This window comes from Heloderma suspectum, chromosome 2 (genome assembly GCF_057233095.1).
Source record: "Heloderma suspectum isolate Gila_16-S chromosome 2, 16-S_ref, whole genome shotgun sequence".
Classification (NCBI taxonomy): domain Eukaryota; kingdom Metazoa; phylum Chordata; class Lepidosauria; order Squamata; family Helodermatidae; genus Heloderma; species Heloderma suspectum.
This window is the reverse complement of record NC_139459.1, coordinates 48,721,632-48,740,051: the sequence shown is the minus strand read 5'-3', so window position 1 is coordinate 48,740,051 and position 18,420 is coordinate 48,721,632. Positions and strand designations below refer to the sequence as shown.

The following is an 18,420-nucleotide window of genomic DNA, read 5'->3' as shown; positions in this document are numbered from 1 at the left end:
TGGGTTGATAGTGACAAGGTGGGCCCAGTATCGGTGCCATAGACAGTCTACCCACTGAAGACTTCTTCAGTTCTGAAGAAGTCGTATGAGCCCTCACCTTTTTGGAGAGTTTTTCACCACCGTAAGCTTCAACGACCTGCCAGGTGTTGTTGGGTTGGTACAGCCAGTCTCAGATTGTTAGCGATGGAGACTTAGATCCCTGAGTCTCCATGGGCTTCCTCAGCAACATGGTAAGGGTCTTCGATGCCCCAATTGAGAGAGAGAGAGAGAGTATGCATGTGTGTGTGGGGTGTGTGTGTGCGCGCATGGGGGTCCTTTGACACCCTGGACATCTTAGGTTCTACTGCCGCCAGAGCTCTCTCCTAAAGAACAGCATGGAGTCTTGAGATTTGATTACACCTTGCCTTCTTTGTAAAAGCTTGAGAAAATGAGTAAGACTCTATTTTATGCCCTTCCCCCAAACAAAGTAGACACAAGGAGTGTCCGCCTGTTGGTGACAGTTTTCTGCCACAGCGGGCACACTTCTGAAAAGGGCCCTGAAGGGCCATACATCCTCAGGCAATTGCAGAAATTGCAAATGAACGAAATACAAATAAAAGGAGAAATGAGATAGAAGAGAAACAAGTGGATAGCAAGAGAAAGAAAGGGGGAAAATGAAAGTTGGTTTGCCTCAGCATGTCCTAATTTCCCTCAGGAAGAAGCAAAGTTCTTGATGAGGCTACCACAATGGTGGTCGAAAGAGAACTGAGGAAACAGGCGGGAATCCACTAGGGACATATGCACTGGGATGGTGGGGGAGGTTTCCTGCCAAAAATTCCTCAGCTATACAAGGATCTGACTCAGATGTAAAAGAGAAACAGAGTTGGAGGTCATCAATGTACTGATGACATCTCACCTCAAATTCCCTAATGACCACACCCAATGGCTTCATATAGATGTTAAAAAGCACTGGTGACAGAATCATACCCTGTGGCACTCCAAAGCACAATTGCGAAAGGGCCAAAACATAAACCCCTAATACCACTCTCTGGACCCAATCCCTCAGCTAGGAATGGAACCACTATAATACAGTGTCCCCTACTCAAACCTCATGGAGCTAGTCCAGCAGGATACTTTGGTTGATGATATCAAAAGCCACTGAGAGAACAAGGAGAAGTTGCGACTACAAAGCTTCTCCTTGACAGTTTGAAGCCAGGAGAGAGTAGTCTGAGGGACAGAGTTACATGGCTCCCCCCTGCAGTGGGGCAGCCCTCTGCTCAGGGACCTGGAGTGGTCAGACCCCTCGGGGGCTATAGTGATGCACCACGGCAGGGGTCATGCCTAGGGATACCAGAGGGCATGGCTTCACTCAGATGGGGCAGGTACAATGTGCCCAACTCTGACAGCTGGGTAAACTTGCTTGAAGGCTTTACTGTATCAAACTAAAGGCTGTTCCAACCCATACAAAACTGGGTATATTCACTGGGTTTTATTGAAGGAGTGTTTGATGGAGGTGCAGGGTTCCTAATCAGCTTTCCTTTGTCACAATGGTATCCATTGCTAAATATATAGACGTTTGTGTCAGAGCAATCTTAATTCTACGCCAAGCAAAGTTGAATTCTGCAACCCCTATACCTTTTGGAAGCTGAGCATTATTTCTCTTTTCCTATACAATTAATTCACAATTTTCACAATTTTGCATTATTTACTTGATTTTGCTAGCAAACTGAAGGGAAATGAGCTATGCAAGGTACTGAATCCCTGCCTCCAGCTATCACTCTGGTTTCTGAGATAATCTGCAGGCATCTTCCACATGCTTTTAAATGTATCTTCTCAGCTCTAAGGGATAATTTTATTTTTTAAACAAAATTAGAGATTCTCATGAATTGTGTGCCTTTTCTGCACTTATCCAGAATTGCAGGACATATACTGCATTGTTGATAGCACAATCTTTTTCATTCAGTGTTCCACAAAGAGACTGAAAATAAAGATAATGTAAACCTAATAAGTATCAGCAATATGTTGAAGCAGATAATGTAGGGTCACCCATAAGCAGTCAATGGCAATGTTGCTAGAAGTGAAATAAAACCAAGTAAGGAATTGACCATTCGCTATCTTCAAGGCTATAACACCATGCCAAAAATATTTCATAGGCCAGTGACAATGACAGCCATATTTAGGAAGATCATATTTTGAAGCCTTTTCAGCCATAGGAAGAAAAACCAGCCATTGCACCCTGTAGCACTTTGCTCAGTTACCCAGACTTACAATCATGAGTTTGAGGAAGATGAAGCTGTTGCAAACATGATTCTACACCTCAACACCTTGCCCTCTTTCAGGAGTGAGGTACTCCACCACTGGCAGTCATTCACACTCTCATTCTTAGGTTTCCATCTTAATACAAGGGAACAAATTGTGGCAAGCTGCAGATTTATCTAAGCGACAACCAAACATCCATGCTAACATTTCCAGAACATCAAGTTAGCCTTGGGGAAAAAAAGATAATAGTCTACTTCTAAACTTTATCTTCTGTTCCCTGATTAAGCCAAGTATGACAAGAAAAATCCTAGACACAAGAAAGAGCCAAAGAAAGTAGGACTGAATCTTAAGACAGCCATTATTCCAAGAATTTTACCATTATTTGCACCAGACTATGTGGCACAACTTTTCCTTCACTTTGCACACTTTATGGATCACTGCCAAAGTAGTGTATGCTATGATTCAGTATTACTACCATCCAGGGGTGTTGCTAGGTTCTTAAAAGATCTGGGGCACAGGCCCATAACACAAATTTGCGCATATATACACACACACGTGCGCACACACACACGAGTCTAAGCACATGTCTAATATATATGTGTGTGTGTGTGCTTGTGTGTGTGTATAGATTACATACATACATAAGTGTACACTGAACCCCCCACCCCACTTCAACTCAGACCCCAATTCAGCATTTTGGAAACCATCCTGTTTCTGCTCTGGCCAATTTGTAGTTGGACCACTTCAGCTCAGCATCAAACCCGAGTCAAGGTTTGGAAAAAATGAGTCTTTATGCTTCCTGTTGACTACCATGGGAAATTAGAAAAAAAAACCTGTAACTTTTTTCTCTTGGTCAGAACTAGATGATAATTTCAGGCATAGTAGCCCCCTAGAAGGGGATTATACCTGCCCAACGTCAGAAAAATAGGTGCAGGGTTTATATTTTGATTTTCTTTTAAAGGGAACTGCCAATAACATTTTAATTCCTCAGAAGAATTGGATAACAATTTCAGGATTCATTGCCCCATCAGAGGAGATCATGTCTGCCAAATTTCAGAATTATAGCCACAAGGGTTTTTATGCAAAATGTCAAATGTGCCTTGACATTTTGAGGTCTCCAAAACAGGACATACTTATCTCCCTATGTTCCTTGTGGATCATTGTTCTGAAAATTACAGACAGCCTAAAGTTGTCCCTAAGTGAGAAATCAGCAAAGTTTCAGAAGGATAGGTGCACCAGTTCATGTGGAAGGGGAGTTCTTCAATTTGGGGGAGGAAGTGATTTTCTTTCCCTTCCATTCACCCCTTCCCCAATAGTTTTTAGGGAAATTTGTATGAAAATGCACAGGTCAGTAGAGGTGTCCCCCAGTCAAGAAAGTTTCTGAAGGATATACATGCATTCTAATTTAGAATTGCTAGAATGTATTTACATTTCACCGTTAGCAGCAGGGGAACATGGGTGGGAAGGTGCTATTGCACTCATGTCCTGCTTGTGGGTTTCTTATGGGCATCTAGTTGGCCACTGTATGAACAGAATGCTGGACTAGATGGACATTGGTCTGATGCAGCACCACTTCTTATATATATGTTCTATATGTTCTTACATATAGAGTGCCTCTGAGCATGTGCAGAATGCTTTTCTTTCACCACTGGGCACTTACATTCTCCCCCTACCAATTCTATTCCCCTCTGTATAACCATCCCTCCTCATCCTACTATCCTCCAGCAACTCTTCATAAAAACAGATGTTTTGTGCAACTCCTCTCTACCTCCTCCTTGTTATGCACAAGTTCTCATTGTATCATCCTCCCCATAACTTCCTTTGTGCCAAGACTTCACCAGGATTCAGCCAATGAGTCTGTTTTCAAAACTAGGGCTAAGTTATGGAGAAACTCTGAGCATGTACTAAGTGCCTTTCCTTCACCACTGAAACTAGAGTTTATGCACCCGCCCCCAACACACAAATGACAAAACATGCATAGGACTGAGCTGAAAGAGCAGTCAATTCATTAGACGGAATTGGGTAGGCACTGTATTAAGCTTGCAGTACCACCATGCTCACAACTCAGGATTTATTTCTGAGTAAACACGCAGAACATCAAGGTGCAAACCTCCTTGCACAAGTAACTTCTGCTGGAATCCTATGCACGCTTTCCTGAGGGTAAGCCTCATTAAACATAATGGGACTTCTCAGCAGGCATACATAGGATTGCATAAATTAGCAATATTTATCTCCCCTCCACTTAAAAAACAAACCAAAAACTCCTATTTTTTTAATTAAAGTTTTCTGTTCATAGGAATATAGGAAGCTGCCTTATACTGAGTCAGACCCTGGGTCCACCTAGCCCAGAATTGTTGACACTGACTGGCAGCAGCAGCTCTCCAGAGTTTCAGTCAGGATTCTTTCCTAGCCCTACCTGGAGATGCTGGGGATTGAACCTGGGACCTTCTGCATACCAAGCATGTGCTCTGCCACTGAGCTACAATCCTTCCTATTGCTGGATAATGGCAACTGACAAACAAAACAGCCCCAGATTTGTTTCTCTGCAACCATGTGAACCCACTTTTCTCAAAGATTTGAGAACATCAGGGCCTGCTCCAGTTGGACTCCCCCACCCCCCACGGCTAACTGACATCCATGGCCCTGTGGGGAAGAAGAAGGAGCGAGGCAGCAGGCAAAGGGAACATCAGGGCCTGCTCCAGGTGGACTCCCCCACCCCCAGGGCTAACTGACATCCATGGCCCTGTGGGGAAGAAGAAGGAGCAGGCAAAGGTGTTAGATAAAAAGGGAAGGTCATAAGTAGCTAGTGTAGCTAGTGACTCGGTCATGTAGGCATGACATGTGACAAATGAGTCAGCTTTAAACTGAGAGCAGGCGCAGAAACAAAGAACTGATGAAGAAATACTGAGCTGTTAGGGGTGGGTATAAAAAGGTTGGGCGCGCCATGTTCTGAGTCCAGACTGCTCTGCACCCGTTTTGCAAAACGATCAATAAAACTTTGTTGGCTCCACTGTCGCCTGCCTGGTCTCTCATTTAACCAGAAGCAAGAACTTTTTCTAACAATTTGGTGTCGTGACTCGGATCGTGCCTTCTGGGGCGCGTTCTCGTGCATCGAGACGACGGGCCATGGTGGGGAAGTGGCCACAGGCGGTTAACTTATACTGCCTTCCCCTCCCTGGCAGTGGGGAGATGCTCGGGGACCAACGCCATTGTAAGGGAGACTGAGAGCACTCTTTTAAGGTACTGGCAGTGGATCCATGAGGCAGCTGGACGCAGCTGCGGGTGGAGTACTGAGACTCCAGGGTAAGTGGCAACTTACACTCGGGGAATTTGCAGGACAGTGGTGTGTGTGTGTGAGATTTGTGTGAGACACCTCTGGGCGAAGCGAGTGAGGAGCCCTGATTTGCATTTCCCTACCCCGGCAACGGACTGGGTCAGAGAGGGGCGAAGTGTACGAATTGTTGGCTGAAACCACTGCTGTCATGGGCGGATCCCACTCTAGGCCTGAAGAAAAGTCTCCAACACCCTTGGGATGTTGTTTGCGCAATTGGAGTAAATTTAAGCAAGATTATGGAACAAAAATGACGAAGGACGATCTCATCCTCCTCTGTACCCGGGAGTGGCTGGTATTGGAACCGTGATGGCCGCCCGAGGGGTCTTTTGATCCAAAAATTGTATCCGCTGTGCGTGTGATAGTTACCCAAAGGGGAAGTTGGGACCAGTTTCCTTACATCGGCTCGTGGGCAACAAATGTGCCCTTAGAAGGAAAACCAGCAGCTTGGGTGGTAAAATGCATGTCTCTGGCCCTCCCTGTAATAACTACTAGAGTCATCAAAAAACAAAAGCCGCCGGCTGCCTTACCCATGGCGCTGGAAGATCCATTACTTCCCCCACCCTATGGAATGGCTGTGTCAGGTGCCACGCGACCCCATCTGGTTGCTCCCCCTTCCCCCTCCTCGGAAAACTTGCTCAGCGAAGAAGTAAGGCATTGTGATCTCGTGATGGAAGACCGTCATCACCTTCAACAGCATGTGGAGACAATTGAGAGAGCCCTAAAGTCGATGGGGGGGGGAAGTGGGGCCCATCTTACAAAAGGCGGATAGCCCAGAGAGTAGAGGGGAGGAGGGGAGGAGGGGGGCTCCACCTATAATTTGCAAAAGGATCCACAACCACCAACCAAACTGATGCTCCCCATAAGAGAGGTCCTGGATCCCACTGCTCAGCATCCCCAAGGGACTATGTTCATATATGTCCCTTTTACGACATCTGATTTGTACAATTGGAAACAGTTCAACCCCTCTTTTGATGAGGATCCTGGGCCGCTCTTATCCTTAATGGAGAATGTGAGGCTTACTCACAACCCCACCTGGGACGACACTCAAATGTTATTGAATACTTGTTTTCTCAGTCAGAAACCTACTATTCTTGCCGGCGCGCGCACCAAGCTTAGGGAGGATCTCCCCCTAGCGACCGAAGATGAGATAGCACCGGTGTTGCCTTTAGGACGGCCTGATTGGGGAGTGGCCACTGCTGCACAAAGGCAGAGGCATGCAGAGTACTTTCGGCTCATTCTAGCAGGCATGAGACAAGCTGCGTGAAAGGCCCCCAATTTAAAAAAGGTTTTAACATTAAAACAAGATAAGAACGAGCTGCCTGCAGCTTTCCTTCAGAGACTGAGGGAAACCTTTGGGAAATATACAGACATTGATCTGAGTGATCCCAATAATTTGAGAATTCTCACGACTCAGTTCGTGGGTAATAGTTGCCAAGATATTAGAAAGAAATTACAAAAAGTCGAAGGAGGGTTGGCAGCGGACCTGGGAGTGTTAGTGGAAGTGGCCCAAAAGGTGTATGAGAGACCTGAAGAAGAAGATGAGAAAGTGCGTGAAAAATGGCAGGCAAAGCTTATGGCAGCTGTGTTTAAAGGGGAAGAAGAGAAGAAAGGAGAAGGGAAAAGAGGGAAAGGAAGGAGAAAGGGGCTTCCCCTTGGGAAGGATCAGTGTGCCTTCTGCAAGAAAACTGGGCATTGGAAACGTGAATGTGAAGCATTAAAACAAAAAGAGAGGGATGACGCTGAGGAAGGAGCTCAGGGAGTCCTTCATGTTAGGGAAGGCTAGGACAGACCAGGGCCCGGCCCCCTCCTGGCCATAACAGAGGCTAGAAGGGACCCTATGGTCAGAATAAAGGTTGGGGACCGTCCTTACAATGCCCTCATAGACACAGGGGCCACCCTGTCCATCCTCCCTCTTGCTCGGCCACCAGGGGGAACAGGAGGGACTACCACCATAATGGGCGTTGAAGGGAAAGCCGCCTGGGTGCCCTTGTCCTGACCACTCCTCACAAAGGTTGGGAACACCCATTTAGAGCATATGTTTATCTGTATCCCCTCTTGTCCGATGGCATTATTAGGGAGGGACCTATTGGCTAAACTCCAACTCGAGATTGCATTTACCCCAGATGGGAAAATGGAGGTGTAGCTCCCCAAACAGCAGAGTAGTAATTATCAGATGGCACTCTTGAATGCCATACCAGAACCCCATGCAGAAAAGGGGGAAGAATGGAAACAGATAGAAAACCGAGTTAATCCCCTGGTTTGGGCTGGAGAAGGAGGGGCGGCCCGCGCCAAGACAGCTGCACCCTACAGAATACCTCTTAAACCAGGAGCCAGGCCAGTTCATGTGAAGCAGTACCCCCTATAGTGACAAGGAAAAATTGGACTGCAGCCAGTAATATCAGGACTGCAAGAAGAGGGACCCTAATCGAGGTAATGTCCCCCTACAACACCCCCATCCTCGCGGTATCCAAAGGGGAAGGAAAAGGATACCAACTTGTGCAAGACCTCCGCCTCCTCAACCAGCAAATAGAAGCCCCCTACTCCATGGTGCCCAACCCACACACTCTCTTGACAAAAATTCCAGAAAGCCATGAATGGTTTACTGTCATAGACTTGAAGGATGCTTTCTTCAGTATCCCACTGCATCCAGACTCGAGGCCGTTATTTGCCTTCCAATGGGAGGACCCAAGAAGCGAGGCCAAGGTTCAACTAATATGGACAGTGATTCCCCAGGGATTTAACCTATCGCCTGTTGTCTTTGGCCAACAGCTTTAGAAGGATTTAGGGCCATGGATCCATCAACATCCTGAGATAAATCTCTTGCAGTATTGTGATGACCTCCTAATTTCATCTCATACCAACGACGAATGTCTAGAAGGGTCGATCTCCCTTCTAAATCATCTGGCCGAAGGAGGCTACAAGGTGTCCAGAGAAAAAGTGCAGCTAGTTCAACAAGTTGTGAAGTTTCTTGGATATCAATTAATGAAAGGAACACGAAGCTTGAGCCAAGACAGGGTCGAAGTTATCTGCACTTGCCCTGCTCCCTCCTCTCCTCACGAGCTACGGGCCTACCTGGGATTGACTGGGTTCTGTCGATTATGGATCGCAGAGTATGGAGAAATAGCACGACCATTATATCAGGCGCTGCAAAAGGACAAACTAAAGGAGTGGAGATGGACCAAAGAGATGAATAAGTCTTTCCTCAGTCTCAAAGCTGCCCTTGTGAATCTACCTGCCCTGGCTATACCGAACCCCAACCAGCCCTTTAGGCTTTATGTACATGAAAACAAGGGGATAGCTTCGGGGGTTCTCTGCCAGAAGAAAGGGCCGGCCTGGAGGCCTGTGGGGTATTACTCCAAGGTCTTGGTCGTTGTGGCAAGGGGCTGGACGAGTTGCCTTCGAGCTGTGGCAGCTACAGCCCTAATCAACACGGAGGCAGAAAAGATGACTATGGGAGGACCCAATGAAATTTGGATCCCCCATGGTGTGCCGCAGATCCTGGGATCCGGAGGAGGAAGCAAATTCCTCAACCCTGCCAGGCACTCCAGATATGAGATAAGCCTACTCCTGAATGAGAGCCTCACCTTTAAAGCATGTTCCAGCTTTAACATCGCTGCACTACTGCCAATACTCCAGGGCCCAAATAAACCCGGACCACCCGACCATGATTGCCTTGAGATATTGGACTGAGATACAAAAGGCCGACCTGATCTAGAGGATGAGCCAATTGAAGGGGCTGAGGACTTGTTTGCTGACGGGTCCAGTCACATGCTAGACGGAAAGCGGTATACAGGAGCAGCAGTCGTCACTCAAGACAAAAGCATACATGAAGAACGGCTACCGCCATATTTCTCCGCCCAGTCCACCGAATTGGTGGCCCTAACAAGAGCGCTCCAGGCCGGAAAAGGGAAGCGAGTTAATATCTACACTGATAGCAAAAACGCTTTTGCCATCGTACACGCCCATGGGCAATTATGGAAGGAAAGAGGCTTCCTCACGGCTAATGGATCCCCGGTAGCCAACGGGGGCCTAACAGTAGATCTCCTCCATGCACTTCAACTGCCCCTACAAGTGACCGTCATCCACATCCGAGCTCACGGAAAAGAGAAGGAGGACATATGGAGAAAAGGAAATAAAAAAGCAGATGAGGCGGCAAAGAGGGCAGCCCGAGAGGGAGTTCAAGGGGTGTTCCAGGAGGACCCACCCACATATTCCTCCTCTGAGTTGCAGATGGCGCAGGAACACGGGAGTATATCCTCGGGCCGATGGGTGGATCCAGATGATAGATGAAAGGTTACTTCTACCACAGACCTTGCAGAAGGCCGTCTTAGAACAGGTGCATCACTCCCTCGGACAACCAGGGGCCTCAGCTATAATTGAGTACTGTAAAAGACTGTTTGTGTCCCCAGGTTTGACAGTCCGTGCCCATCGGCTAGCATCAACTTGTGAGATCTGCCAGAAAACTAACCCTGCACAATCGCCTCCTCCACCCAAAGGGGGGAGGCCTTGGGCATATTATCCCTTCCAGAAGGTCCAGATTGATTTTGCTGAAATGCCACCTTGCAGGGGTTACAGATACCTGCTTGTCATTGTGTGTCAAATGACAGGATGGATAGAGGCATTCCCATGTAAAAATTGCCAGGCAAAAACTGTAGTCTCCAAACTATTGCAAGGGGTAATACCATGGTTTTCTTTGCCTGAAACTATTGAGTCAGACCAGGGCTCGCACTTTCCACCGTTACCCAAGGGTTGGCCCAAGCTCTGGGGATAGATTGGCATCTCCATTGCCCCTGGAGACCCCAGGTGAGTGGCCAAGTTGAAAGGGCCAACCGTAGCCTCAAGGAAACTTTAACTAAGCTCCAGAGAGGGGTTAAGCTCACGTGGGTTGAGGCCTTGCCCGTCGTTCTGACAAAAGTTTGAAGGATGCCCAGAAAGGGGATAAAACTTTCTCCCTTTGAATTAATGTTTGGATTTCCCCCCCGGATGCATTGCGGAAGAAGGGAAGAGGTTAAATGGGAATTGGGGGATCAGATGTTGAGGGGGCAATTAACTACTCTGCAGTCTGTTCTCTCGCAGCTACGAGCTTACTCTGTGCCGTTCCAGAGACTACCGTTCGATGTACCAATCCACCAATTCCAATCAGGGGACAAGGTGCTGCTGAAAAAGTGGAATGAAGAAACTCTAAAGGAAGGGTGGGAAGGGCCTTATTTAGTGGGACCTACTAGTCACTCAGGCGTATAACTTGAAGGATCAAGTAAGTGGACCCACTGCAGTCAAATGAAACCTTTCTGGAGGCCCCTATCTCCTCCTGTCACCCGGAAAGAACAGGAGGACACGGGCAGGAACAACAGCCCTCTGCTCCCTGGCACTCACCCGGAAGCTGCCAGGGACACAGGCGAAGAGATCAACCAGGAGCCACAATAGCCTGTTATTTACAAATTCCAACACTTGGGGAAAGCTAAGGTTCGACTCAGCCGAGCCTGAGATTCAGGGGGATTGCCTATTGACAATCAAGGTATTCGTGTAATAGAGGCAGAAAATCCTGTACGCTGACAAGCGATCGGGAAAATGGAGTGGTTCTGGGTCCTAGCACTGCTTACCAATGGGGTAATGGGATCAAAGCAATCTTGTTGCCAGGAAGGGGGAAAAATAGTCTTCAGAACCTCTCTAGGGGCAGAATACTACAAATCCATGAAGTCTATCACTTGCTTAGGAAAGAAGGTTTTTGAGATACAATTGACCAAACCCTACATCTATTACACTGGTAGTCAGAGAAGACAATTATCACTAGGGGCCAAAGTCTGCCTCACTAAGGGAGGGCAGTGGGGATTAGATAAATGGAGCCTGCCGCAGGTCCATCAGACCATTAAGCAAGCTGTGCAGCAAGCCGGGTTAACCCCTGCAGCCCCACATCCGCCGCCCTTAATAGAGGTCCCAGAGATAGAAGATCGCCCCTGGAAAGCCCGGCTTGGGCTTCAAGTGGCCCAAGATACTGACAATGTATGATTAGAATGGGTAAAGAATGGGTAAACCACTAAATCCTTGAACAAGCCTGATTGTTTCGTCCCTCCTCACTTGTATAATCCGTTTGTTCCAGCACTCCAGTGCATGGGGGGATAAAAGCTGCCAGAGCCTTAATAAACTCCCCCCCCCCTCAAGAGGGAGGATCGTGTTGTACCTCCCGTGGCTTCCATAGAGGGATGGAACCATACTGGGTGCATCTCTTGGGCCCTTGAGGAAGATAGTATTTCATTAGGAAACCTCTCGACCTGTACCAACATCACCACGTTTGCTAATGACTCTTTGCCGATTCCCCGTGCTGATCTTTGGTGGTATTGCGGAGGCTCAGAACTTGAGACCCTTCCCTCAAACTGGTCTGGAATCTGTGGACTGGTCCAGCTTGTGGTCCCCTTCTCCATCGCCTTCCACCCGTCCCAGCAACCCACTCACCACCGCCAAAGACGCAGCACAACCCACTTTGACAATGAAATATACATAGATTCGATAGGAGTCCCGAGGGGGGTCCCAGATGAATTCAAGGGAAGAAATCAAATAGCTGCAGGATTTGAATCCACCCTGTTTTGGTGGGCAACCATAAATAAAAACGTTGATTGGATTAACTATATTTACTACAATCAGCGATTCATAAACTACACCCGAGATGCCATAAAAGGATTAGCCGAGCAGCTAGACGCCACTAGTCAAATGGCCTGGGAAAATAGGCGTGTCCTTGATATGATGTTGGCAGAAAAAGGAGGGGTGTGTGTGATGTTGGGCGGAAGGTGCTGCACCTTCATCCCTAATAACACCGCTCCTGATGGCACAGTGGCAAAAGCACTACAAGGTCTTACCATCCTATCTGAGGAATTGGCCGAAAATTCCGGGATCAGCAACCCCCTCATCATTTGGCTAGAAAAGTGGTTCGGCAGATGGAAGCATTTAGCAGCTTCCGTCCTTATCTCATTGGTAGTAATGGTAGGAACCTTGGTGCTGTTTGGCTGTTGCATCATCCCATGTGCCAGAGGCCTGTCCCAAAGATTTATTGAAAGTGCTTTATCAAAACAAATGCTTCAACTATACTACACAGCCGAAACAAGCAGCTAAGCACTCGGACCACCAAAAACCAAGCTGTGAGACATGAGTAAAGACTTAAAGGGGGTAGTGTTAGATAAAAAGGGGAGGTCATAAGTAGCTAGTGTAGCTAGTGACTCGGTCACGTAGGCATGACACGTGACAAATGAGTCAGCTTAAACTGGGAGCAGGCGCAGAGACAAAGAACAATGAGTCAGTTTAAACTGAGAGCAGGCACAGAGACAAAGAACAATGAGTCAGTTTAAACTGAGAGCATGCGCAGAGACAAAGAACTGATGAAGAAGTACTGAGCTGTTAGGGGTGGGCATAAAAAGGTTGGGCGCGCCATGTTCTGGGGTCCAGACTGCTCTGCACCCGTTTTGCAAAACGATCAATAAAACTTTGTTGGCTCCACTGTCGCTTGCCTGGCCTCTCATTTGACCAGAAGCAAGAACTTTTTCTAACAATTGGAACATCAGGGCCTGCTCCAGTTGGACTCCCTCCAGTCCAACCCCCAGGGCTAACTGACATCCATGGCCCTGTGGGGAAGAAGAAGGAGCGAGGCAGCAGGCAAAGGGAACATCAGGGCCTGCTCCAGTTGGACTGCCCCTCCTTTGGAAGATGAGAGGGGGGAACAGGGCCATCCCACCAGCCCTGCTGACAGTCTACCTAATTCTTTTTTCTCCCCTCCCTGTTGCCTTTTGCTTGTGTGTCATGTCTTTTTTGGATTGTAAGCCTGTGGGCAGGGAGTATCTTCTTTGTTCACTGATTGTAAGCTGCTCCGGGAGCCTTTTTTGGCTGAGGAGCAGGATAAAAATACAATCAATCAATCAAGATTTGAGTGAGGAAGAGGAGAAAAACCTACCCTCTTGTCTGTATAAAGTCAAATACAGTTTAGAACTTCTTTTGCCCAGTGAAGAGAATTCTCTTTAAGAATTCCCCAAGATATGCTCTGGGTGGAATAAAGAAGGGAAAGAAAGAAAGAAAGAAAGAAAGAAAGAAAGAAAGAAAGAAAGAAAGAAAGAACAGGGTAGTGGAGGGAAGAAGAAAAGAAGAATGGTGATTGGAAATGTGCGTGGGGGGTAGAGAGAATTTCCTAAGCCAAGTGGCTCCTTTCAGACAGGTAGTACTTCAAAGGAATTTAGGAGGCTGTGCAAAGTTTGCAAGGATTGCATGTACTTAAATGGACTTTATGAGGTGAGGTGGCTGAGGGCTTTTTCTAGCTTTTTTAAAACTGTAGAACCTATTTAAAAGCCCCAGCAGTTTCTCGATCATGACACCACATAGTCCTAACCCTCCCTTTGGGATTATTTGAGTCCTGCAGTTATTTAGGAGAAATTAAAGTAGAGGGGGAGAAAGAAGTTTGTGGAGGCTGATTGGATCCTTTGCTGTACTGAAGCTACTAAACTTCTGCAGAATCCAAAGGTTCCAGTTTGGGGCAGTAAAATCAGATGCTGTGTGAAAAACCAGTATTTCACATGGAGCTCTTTCTTCCCTTCCTTCTCCCTCTTCAAAATTTCATTGCAGGCAAGCTCCTAACAGTGGGCATGTAAGAGCAGAAAAAAACAGTAGGAGGAGAGAGGGTTTTTGCACCTCAACCCCCCCCCCCACATGTACACACACCAGAGGTTAGAGATAGTGAGCTCCTAATGGTCACCTTAAACACCTTCTGATTAGGATCTGTAACCCCCTGGGTGACTTGACAGTTTTTACTTTTTGTTTTAGACTTTGAGAAAAGGAAACTTTACACATGGAATTTGGCAGATTCCATAAGCTCCATGGGGGCTTCCAGGTTTCCAAATTCCATACACTTACGTGGAAGAACAAAGGAATTATAGCTCTTTGCTTTGACACATTTTCTTGAAAAAAGCAAATTTCACCTGTGGCTAGCACAAAAGCCACAAAGCCTAACTGCCTGAAAATTGGAAGGGTCAGTCAGCTGTATGGAGGCTTCCAGGTCCCCAAATTTCATGCATGTATGTGGAAGCACAAATGAATTATAGCTCTTTGCTTTGGCAGATTTTCTTGAAAATAGCAAACTTTAGCTGTAACTAGCACAAAAGCCACTAGACCTAACTGCCTGAAATTTGGCATATTCAGTCAGCTTCATGGGGGCTACCAAGCCTCCACATTTTATGTATTTATCATACAAACTAAAAACGTTATGGCCGTTTGTTTTCCAATGCAAGTCAATAGGAAAATGTTAAAAAATGGCAATTAGGACAGCTCAAAAGATCCGGGGCCTGTGCCCAGGTAGGCCTCCTTCTAATGACACTCCCGCTACCATCCCACTAGATCATAAAGGTAAACTTCAGTTATTAGATCATCATACAAACAGAGACTGGCCAACACCTGAAACTACAAAGGTTAGAAATAAGTGTTGAAAGAGCAAGGTATGAGAGATTTTTCTCTGAAAGGCAATAGAGTATAAATAATTTGATCTTTCATTTGTATAAACACAGATGTTTGCATGACATGACAGCCCACCGTGAGTTATTTAACTCATGGTGAGGCTGTGGCATGTGTGAGGTGCACACGGCTGCCTTTTTGAAATGCAATCCCCTCTTGGGGGTTGCCATGTCATGTGACTCTGGTAAGTGTGGATTATGCAAGGGTTAAAGAACCCTCACATAAGCCATGGTCTATTTTAGGGCTATGTGAGAGAGGTTTAACCCTTGCATAACCCACAATTGCTGGTTTCGCACAATACCCCCGAGCAGTTGTGGCACATATTCAATATGGTGTCTGTGAGCGCCATGGCTCATGATGCTTAAATAACCCACAACGAGCTGCAGTGTGTCATCTGAACTGGTCATATTCTCAGTTTACACAGCCACACTACCACAAAATATTTTTCACAGGATATGTTGGCATGAGGAAGTACACGATAGACAATCAACACAGGTTTTGCTTTTCCTAATCTGGAAAACGTATGGCACAATTCTCACTTGGAATCCCAGTAGCCACAGAACTCCAACTGCAAGAGCAGAGCATTAGATATAAGAACAGTGGTAGACTAAAGATCTTCAGATCTCTACTCTATTAGAATGGGATTTGCAAAATGCTTTTGCTCCTTGTTCCTGGTCTCATAGCCTTATGTAGAATTCCTTAAAATGCTTCTTGGAGATGCTCTCTCATAAACACGTAGGATCAAACTCTTAAAGCCAGATTCAGATCTCAGAAGTTCTGCTGTCATGGGCTTTCCATTTTAGGGTGGTTTTATTTCCTCTTTTTGCTGCAATTATTTCAAAGATTGATTGATTGATTGATTGGAGAATTGAAATTTGGAGCACCTCAAGAAAATCCATCTGCAAGAGTATGGCAAAGCTGGACAAAACAGAGGGAATCACCACTGTCTTTCAGCTTCCTGCAAATATAGCTTGTTGTTATCCTGTTTTAAAATCAGCTAATTACTCATATAGTCAATCTCCAACTTAAGGGAGTCAGATAGTGGATACATCAGAATCCTGAATATTCTCAAAAACAGAAGATACTACATTTGAAGCTTTCAAAGCAATCTGGAGCTTTGAAGCTAAATTTCACCAAGATAGATGTAGCCTAGATTTAAATTTAAGAATTAGGAAACCTGAACACAATCATTTGAAAACTTTGAAGAAGTATAAGGGGCACTGCTTAACTCAGATATATTGATTTGTTACAAAAACTAATTCAGTTTGGAACATCTTGAATTTATATACAACAGCAGCTATTTTGAAAGCAAATTTGTCTTCATCCTGCACAGACCAGGTGTTTTTCTACTAATATATCCAGAAAGTAGGATATTAGAAAAAGTTAAAGAATACTTCATTACATAAATTAGTACTGCCTTTTCCCCCCAGAACCGGAGCTTGGCATGGAGTGGTGGATGTACAAACAATGAAATAATAATTTGAAGTACTGGAATAAACAATTCCTCCATGTGGCATCATTTGTACTTTGGTTAAAACAAGCACAAATGGTTAACAAGAGGAACAGAGGTAATAAGTAAGATGAAATAAAGCACAAAGAAATGGTAAAGCCACTCTGTGTAGTCATACGGTACCTGGGAGCTGAATCTGTGAACATCATCAGAGGCACTGACTAGATCAATGGAAGACATGGAGGAAGAGCGACTATAGGGCTAACAGAGACAGACAAAGAAAAAACCAAGTAATCAGAACAAAGGCACAGCAGAGCATTCAGTACCAACTACCAAGCACAAGATAATGAAGAAAAGGAAAAACAAAAGCACCATAAGCAGCGAGTACAGCAGCAAATGCTGACTTCATGCACCTATTATGTATTATGCTCTCAAAATTGCCCTGTAAAGAATTCATTCCCAGTAATGCTAAATGTTGCTGGCTAGGCTTGATATACAAGGCATGCTCAACAGTGCAAAATACAGAACCCGTAACAGGGTGTAAAGGCTTGTAGAAATCTGGAAAATAAAGCTTTTTGCCCAAGTTGTGATTGGGGGTGTGGGTGGTAATTTCCAAGTACAAATGCTTAACAGAAGAAGTGTTTCAAGGCCAACAATGTAATGAAAAGCAGCTTTCTTCCCGCAAAGTAAAAAGCAAGTTGAATGACTTCATTCACACCTACTAAGAACCTCCAAAGTTTACATCACAGCAGATCGGTTATGTTAGTCAGACTACAAAAAATTATTCTGCTTCAGGACCAGCCTAGGAAGCATCTTACCTTTTGAACAAATCTATGTGTCCCCACACCAGCAAATGCATCACCAGGTGGCAGTGATGATGGCCAGTGTAATCTGACCTTTTCACTCTGGGACTAAAAGAACAAAAGGACATTTATTAGTCTGCAATTTTGGATGTAGCATGAATACATCACCACAGAAATGCTAAAAATAATTCTCTATGGCAGGCACGACATGGCACTTCAGCCTGTGAGTTAAGACTGCAAAGCCTTAAACATAATGGCTGCACTGCACACAGACAGCAATTGTCTCCTGTTTTAATACAAGCTTTTGGGAGGTGGGTGGAATTAACAAAGCAGAAAAATTACAATGCAGGGAATCTACCAAACTGACCTACGTTCACCGTGCTCATGAAAGCATCACAACTGTAGAAGTTCCACATTTATAGTGTTCTGCAGAGTACTACTATATATATTTGCTCTGAAAATATTTAGTGGGGTATAAATAATATAACCCCTTCATGGATCACTGCCTTGTTGTGGCAAAGGGGCTTGCGTAACTCAGTGAGCCATAAGCTATGCCGTGCAGGGCCACCCAAGACGGACAGGTCACGGCGAAGAGTTCTGAAAAAATGAGGTCCACTGGAGAAGGAAATGGCAACCCACTCCAGTATTCTTGCCAAGAAAACCCCATGGAACGTATCACAAAGCTAAAAGATTTGACGCCGGAAGATGAGCCCCTCAGGTCGGAAGGTGTCCAATATACTACTGGGGAAGAGCAGAGGGTATTTCCAAGTAGCACCAGAAAGAGTGAAGCGGCTGGGCCAAAACCGAAAGGACACTCAGCTGTGGATGTGTCTGGTGGTAAAAAGAAAATCCGAAGCTGTAAAGAAAAATATTGTTTAGGAACCTGGAATGTCAGATCAATGAATCAAGGTAAGCTGGAGGTGGTCAAACATGAGATGGCAAGATTGAACATCGACATCTTGGGAATCAGCGAACTAAAATGGACAAGCATGGGTGAATTTAATTCAGGTGACCATTATATCTACAGTATATAAACTGTTATATTGTTTAGCAACTAAACCCATATATACTGTTTAGCAACTAAATCCATCCCAAAGAAAAAGAAATGCAAGAAA

General features: G+C 45.7%; 1 protein-coding gene across 4 annotated transcripts in view; it reads right to left on the bottom strand.

Moving 5' to 3' along the window:
• The window catches only part of CERT1 (ceramide transporter 1), a 130,170-nt gene that overhangs the window by 26,777 nt on the left and 84,973 nt on the right, over positions 1 to 18,420 (bottom strand). For 3 of the 4 annotated variants that reach the window (XM_084833453.1, XM_084833451.1, XM_084833454.1), the window contains 2 exons: positions 17,321 to 17,413; positions 16,686 to 16,763 (listed from right to left, as the gene is read on the bottom strand). In XM_084833453.1, coding sequence (XP_084689579.1) covers positions 16,686 to 16,763; positions 17,321 to 17,413 — 171 coding nt within the window. The remainder of the gene's footprint in view (positions 1 to 16,685; positions 16,764 to 17,320; positions 17,414 to 18,420) is intronic. The other variant, XM_084833452.1, reaches the window with a different exon arrangement.